Source organism: Pinus tabuliformis, chromosome 2_1 (assembly GCF_031772625.1).
Source record: "Pinus tabuliformis cultivar Carrire ecotype Pingquan chromosome 2_1, CPIR1, whole genome shotgun sequence".
Taxonomy (NCBI): domain Eukaryota; kingdom Viridiplantae; phylum Streptophyta; class Pinopsida; order Pinales; family Pinaceae; genus Pinus; species Pinus tabuliformis.
In genome coordinates, this window is record NC_142299.1 from 855,324,142 (window position 1) to 855,331,175 (window position 7,034).

The following is a 7,034-nucleotide window of genomic DNA, read 5'->3' on the forward strand; positions in this document are numbered from 1 at the left end:
GCCTATAATTTCTGATGAAATTAATATCTACCCCTGTGCTAGAGGTTTCTTTATAGTAGATTTCGAAAATCCTGAAAGCAGACAATGTATTCTAGATTCCGGCCCTTGGTTTTGGGAAAAATCAGGCCTATTCATGAAACCATGGAACCCATCATTCGATCCCTCTACAACAGTGATAACCTCAGCACCAGTTTGGGTGAGATTGCCAAGCCTACCCTTGCATCTCTGGAATCTCTCCTCGCTAAAAGCCATCGGAAATGCAATTGGGAAATTTTACTGCAGGTGCCCAGAAACAGAGGAATATACCAGAACCACCTATGCACGCATCTGTGTGGAAATGGATTTCAGCGCCGGATTCCCAGCTGAAATAAACCTAACAAGTAAAGACTATGTGTGGAACCAGAAGCTTGATTATGAAAGTGTCCTCTTCAGATGTCGATCGTGCTTTGAGACGGGGCATCTAGCCAAAAATTGCCCAAAATCCTCTGAGAAAAATTTTGCTAGAAAAAACCACCACAGATCTACATGGTGGGAAGGAGCACAAAAAGAACACTACACTGTCATCAAAGAAGAAGAATATTCTAGAGAAAATGAGTCACAAGAAATCAAGGAAGAAGGAAACAACTCTCAAAACAAGCAAGGAGAAAGCCCGCCCCAACAAATCAACAGTTATGAGGATTTGAATACCGCGGAAAATAAATCTTCATTTAACAGCAAAGCAGATCTCCTAAACCAAACTTCTTCTCCGGCTATTTTCAAAAGAACGAACACAATAGATTGCGAAGCTAAGACACCAATGTCCCAAGAACCAGAAGAGATGAAGGAGATGCAAGACAAAGGAAGTTGGAAGACCGTAGAGAAAAGAAAGAAAGCTACAACACCAATCTCGCCAAGAAAGACGAGGAGCCAGACAAGTAAAAATTAAGAAAATTGTAGGTCCGATAGACCAATATGGTCTCAGTGGACGTTAACCATCATCATCATCATCATCATAGATGCTTGCAAGAGAGAACTTGGTGGAGTCCTTATGCGGGATGGACAGGTGGTATGATATAAGTCACGAAAACAATGAGCATGACCAGAACTATCTGACACATGATCTTGAGTTGGCAATGATCATACATGCATTGAAGATGTGGAGGCACTATCTTCTTGGCATGAGGTTTGTATTTATGAGTAATTAAAGTGGGTTGAGATACTTGTCTGACCAATTGAATTTGAATGCCAAGAATTCTAGACAACTGGCCACGATCAATGACTTAAACTTTGAGATCAAATACATCGAAGGAAAGGAGAACAAGGTCACAGATTCTCTTAGCAAGAAGATATAGGTAATTCATACAATAGCTAGGAGTTCCTATGGGACAAATATGTTGGATAGGGTCTTGCAGGTAGGTTAACAGAATATCAGGTACATGGAGATTATGTGCTGGTTGCAACATAACATAGGTACAAGTATAGGTAGTAGTATAGATATAGATGCAAGTGCATAGGATGTCGAATATTTTCTTACAGTAGTGGCTTGATTAGGTTTAAAGATAGGATATATGTGCCAGACAATCATGAGCTCAAGAAGGTGACCTTGAGGGATTTTCGTGCGGAACCATATTTAGATCACCTAGGCTATCAGAAGATGCTAACCGTAATGATGAAATTCTATTATGGGCCGAATCTAAATAAGGATGTAGCAAAATTTGTGGCTAGATGTTTTGATTGTCAACAGATAAATGTAGTGTGTAGGCATCCAGGTGGACTCCTACAATCTATTGCAATTTCAGAGTGGAAATGGGAGGTCATTTTCATGGACTTTATCATGAGTTTTCCGAGGACAGTGAAACATCATGATTCCATCATGCTAGTGGTGGACGGGTTGAAAAAGGTAGCGCACTTTATTCCAATGAAGTCTACATTATCAGTGAGTGATGAAGCATAGGTGTTCATCAAATACATGGTTAGATTGCACGATGTTCCAAAGAATATTATTTTAGACAGGGATGCAACGTTCACTTCTATGTTTTGGAAGGATTTGAAGGAGCACCCACATTCTCCCTCTCATTCTGCATAAGTCTCTAAGCTTTCCCAGTTCTCTTCCTACCTTCTTTCAATGATTCTATTAGAGGAATCCATACTTTCTCTTAAAGGAAAATCATTCCATAAAAGGGTCCAATTGGTGGTTCAAATCCCCATTCCTGTACCTTTACCTTTAGAAGCTATCTTTATGGTTTGACGATTGAGTTTCCTCCGCCAACCATGGCCAAGACTACTTCAGATGACTCATAACATTCATCATGACCTATGCATGAACTTCTTCCCTATATCATTTCTAGGGTTGTGGGACATGTAGCTACTACTCAATACCACATTGAAAATTACATTGTCGCTTCAATAATTAATGGTTGATGATTAAACATACTAACCATAAATATACATAAATCAACAAATAACTTTGTAATGTTATTTAGAAAATTTGTATTATTTTTTAAATTTTAAAAATATGAAACTAATATATTTTTAATAATAATATTTACTAAAATGGTTGAGTGTAAATTGCCATGCCGAAAATGGTTTGTTTAAATCAAATTTAATTTAAGGTGTCTATTCCCACTACATCATAGGTATCATGGATTTTGAACATGAAGCTCCATAACCACATCCTAAAAACGAATATATTTAGTTTTTTTTTCCGAGGAAAAAATACCGCGCTTTTCTATTGATTGAGATATAAAAAAGCTACAAAAAAGAATGCGTGAAACATTCAGCAGAGTTTTCACAATCCACAAAGAGGCTACTCTCTTCAGTGTTTTCATGTTAGCCATGTCTTTTTTGATCAAAAAAGACTTTTTGTTCTCTAAACATTTGCCAGCCTATAAAGGCCCTATCAAAAAATGTATGAGTTCAGTACTATCACCATAAGATCGTGGGCCTCCTTTTTTTCAGGAAAACAGCCCATTAAAACAAAACATATTTTTTCAAGACATATAGAAGTATTTGAAACACAGTCTCTCCTGCCACAGTAGCATGCATATCAGAACGACAACAAAGAAAAGAAAAAGACAAAAAGACTAGTGAAAAGGAGGGAGATCCGACACACAGATCTGGTTCTGTGATTGTTCTGTTATCCTCCAAACTCCCAAAGCTTGCTGCAGACCTGTTTTAGAATACCGGTCGGCCTCTTCGTTATTTTCCCTGTAAATATGAGCAATGGAAAAACTATTAAAATGAGTCCTTAAACTTTTCACTTCTTCCAACAGAGGTAACAGCAGATTGTTCCTGCAAATAAATTTCTCATTGACCCAATGAATCACATTTGCCGAGTCTCCGAAAATCTGAACAGTGAGGATGTTTCTATGAATGAGCCAGCAAAGGAGCAGTTTTAAGGCAGATAATTCGGCAAAATTGTTTGTACCCGACCCAAGTCCAACAGAGGCTTTTAAGGAATGTGAAGGAGTGAGGTGAATAATGATTCCAGCTCCAGTGACATTGTTTTGGGCAGCTCCGTCAAAAAAAGCATAAGGGATGCCCTCTCTGATGACAAAATCCGCCCGCCGGTTTGAAGAAGAAGTGCCCTCAGGTTCAGGAATACTAGCAAAGATAGCTGAGGCTTGTAAGGCAATGACTGGTGCAGGAGTGACCTTCCCATTGAAAATGCATCCATTCCGGGAGATCCAAATACCCCAGCAGACAATAGGTGGGAGGTTTCTCAAGTTTTTTTCAGGGTAGTGAGACCACCAGTATTCCCATGCAGCAGATAAAGAAGCCCCTTCCCACTTCCCTGAGAATTTCTGAAGTTTGAAAATTTCCTCCCAAACTGTCATGGAGAAAGGGCAGCTTACGAAAAGGTGAGAGATCGTTTCAGAAGCTTCTTTACAGAGAGGACATCTACTCGGCCCCAACTGGAAACGAGCTTGGAGGATGTCCCATGTGGGGATTTTATTTTTTAGCGCACACCAGAGAAAGATTCTGGCTTTTTTGGGGCATTTTAATTTGAAGAGGGGCTTTGCCCACCAAACCGGAGGTTCCCACCCCTTTCTGCTCATCAAAAAATCGTATCCAGCCTTTGGGGAGTAACGACCTGTTTCTGCATGAGCCCAAACCAGAGAATCAGAAGAGTCCTTTAGTCTGACATTCGAACGCTTTAGTTCTTGAATGAATACATTCCATTCATCTCTCCAACGAATGTCCAACTCCAAATCTTCAGCAGACTTCCAACCCTGCCCCCAGATGGAAGACAAAAACAGGTTTGCAATCTGATTAAGCTGTTGAATTCCTTTTGAGTCAAGATGTTCAAGCAAACCAAGAGAGAGAGCAAAATGTTCTTTACACCCTACCCATGGGTCCTTACCAATGCGCACACATTCACCATTCCCCACTTGCCATGCTAGTCCTTGTTCAATAATTTTAAAAGCGTCCATGGTTGCCTTCCAAATAACCGCGCAGTTTCTCCATTTTTTGTTTGGACTTCTTATCCAATCTTCCAATGGGGTTGGATCAATATATTTCCTTTTAACAACCCTGGTCCAGAGATTATCTGCCACTACTATTCGCCAACCTGATTTTGCCGCCAAGGATTGGCAGAAATCCCCTAGCTGTTTGACTCCCCAACCTCCCCACTCCTTCGGTCTAGCAATCTTGTCCCAAGCAACCCATGGGAGCACAACACTTTCCTTGGATCCTGACCATAAGAATCTGCTACATATCTGCCTGATTTTATGTATAATCCCTTTGGGAATCCAGGTCAGTGCTGCCCAAAAAATAGGGATGGCTTGAAGGATTGAATTGACCAAAGTCAGTCTGCCAGCTCTTGAAAGCCATTTGTAACTCCAGTGCGAAATCCTCTATTCAATCTTTGCCACTAGCCAGTACCAATCTTGTTTGCGGTAAGAGGACGGTTTTAGCCAAAACCCCAGGTATTTGAAAGGCATATCCATCTGACAGGTTTCAAAAGGCATGATGGTTGTAATTGCATTGACCTCTTGTCTAGTGAAACCCTCCATAATGAAATGAGATTTTCTGTGATTTACTTGAAGTCCTGTGGCTTTCAGAAAAAGATCAATGATATCTTTAAGAACTTTAACTTCAGTTAGATTCCCATTTAAGAATAGCAAAATATCATCAACAAAAAGTAGATGCGAAATGAACAGATTTACAGCAACCTCCAAACCTGTAAACAAGCCTGATTATTTTGCCTTTAAGATCAGCCTGCTCAGCCCCTCTGCTGCCAGGAGAAAGAGAAGAGGGGAAAGCGAACACCCTTGTCTCAGTCCTCGCTGGCTTTTGAAGAAAGGGGAAGCCGCCCCATTAATCAGCACCGCAAAATTGACATTTGAAATACATCCCATGATCCAATTTATGAACTCCAATTTGAATCCCAAGTGAGTCAATAATAATCTTAGGTAAGACCAGTCAATCCTATCATAGGCCTTTGAAAGATCAATTTTTAAAACTGCCCCTTTCTTCTTTGCTTGTCTGATACTGTGGATGGTTTCTTGTGCTACTCAAGTTGCTTCGTGAATTTTCCGTCCATCCAGGAACCCAAACTGCTCACTTGAGATACATTCAGATAGAAAAGGCTTCAGGTGTACCGCAATAATCTTCGCAATTATCTTATAGATTGTATTGCAAAGAGAAATAGGCCTGAAGTCTTCAAAAGAAGCAGGATTCTCATTTTTTGGAATAAGTGCTATGAAAGTAGCATTAAAAGAACTGTAAATTTCACCTTTCTTTCTAGATTCCTGCACCACCTCAGTAAGCTCATCACCAATAATGTCGAAAAAATGGATGAAGAGTTCTATGGTCCAGCCATCCGGCCCCGGGCTTTTATCTTTAGGCATTGCCTTTATAACACGCTCAACTTCCTCCTTTTCCACTTCCCTAAAGAGTAACTCTGCATATTCTTCATCCACAAATCTTGGAAAAGCTTGAGCTGTTCTAATAATTTCAGCCAAAGAGATCCCCCCAGGATTAGAAAAGAGGGCTTGAAAATGATTCTTCCCCATAGAAGAGATTTCCTCAAAAGAGGACACTTCCCTTCCCTCAGAGTCTCTCATCTTCCATATGGTGTTTGCAATTTTTCGTCCTTTAGCATAATTGTGAAAAAACTTTGTATTTTCATCCCCTGCTTTTAACCAAATGGCCCTACTTTTCAATCTCCACTCCTCTTCTTTCTCCAGCAAAATCTTTGCTCTGTCCCTCTCTAAGGACAATATCTTCTCTTTTGAATCCTGTGAAACATAGGCATCTGAGTCAGGGTCTTCAAGAAGCCCGAGGGCCTCCTCGATTTTTACCAGCTCCTCATTCTGTTTCCTTCTTCTCTCAGAAGCCCATTCAATGGTTGCTCTCTTAAGCCTTTTCAGGTTTTCCATAAAATGACCTCCCTTGTTGGCCTGAGAAATTTGTCCCGAATGTCTCCATGTTCTTTTGAAAAGTTGTTGATAAGACTCCTCCTGAAGCCAAGAAGCATTAAATTTGAAGGGAGAAGCCAGCTTTGCTGGGGGCTTAGAGACTTCAAGGAAAATTGGGAGATGATCCGAATTTCCCCCCTCCCCTACCCATTGTCTGAACAAGGGAATATAAGCCGCCAAAGTTTCATTGATGAGGAAACGATGTAATCTCTTTGCTATCCTATCTTCACCCGTTCTTCTATTTCTCCATGTCGGCTTTGCCTTTATAATATTGACATCAATCATCTTTGCGTTTTGGAGGGCCTTTGAGAAAAAATCAGTTAAAGGATCTTCCCGTGCGGAGGGACCCCAAGCTTCCGCCATCCCTAGGGAGAAATTTAAATCACCCCCAATAATCAGATTCTTATTCAATAGAAGATCTTTTGACAAGAAATTATTCCAAAAAGGAACTCTGCCCTGGTAAGGACCATAAATATTAATGAACAGCAGTGGCTGGTCGAATTCAGTCGAGAGACCCTCCAAACCCAAAACATGGTCTGAACCCCAGCTGTTTTGAATCTTTAATCTCCCGGTCTTGAAACCTATGGCAAGGCCTCCAGAGTGACCAGCAGCATCAAGGGCAAGAAAAGACCA

At 40.6% G+C, this 7,034-nt stretch overlaps 1 protein-coding gene across 1 annotated transcript; it reads right to left on the reverse strand.

Moving 5' to 3' along the window:
* Positions 1-3,062: 3,062 nt before the first annotated feature.
* LOC149203355 (uncharacterized) lies at positions 3,063-4,412 on the reverse strand. Its single transcript, XM_089401836.1, has one exon. It carries the CDS (start codon positions 4,410-4,412, stop codon positions 3,063-3,065), a length of 1,350 nt encoding a protein of 449 aa, XP_089257962.1.
* Positions 4,413-7,034: the final 2,622 nt, after the last annotated feature.

Bases quoted from the DNA above. Each gene is read 5' to 3' on its own strand.
- LOC149203355 (XM_089401836.1), bottom strand. From the start codon at position 4,412: ATGGACGCTTTTAAAATTATTGAACAAGGACTAGCATGGCAAGTGGGG.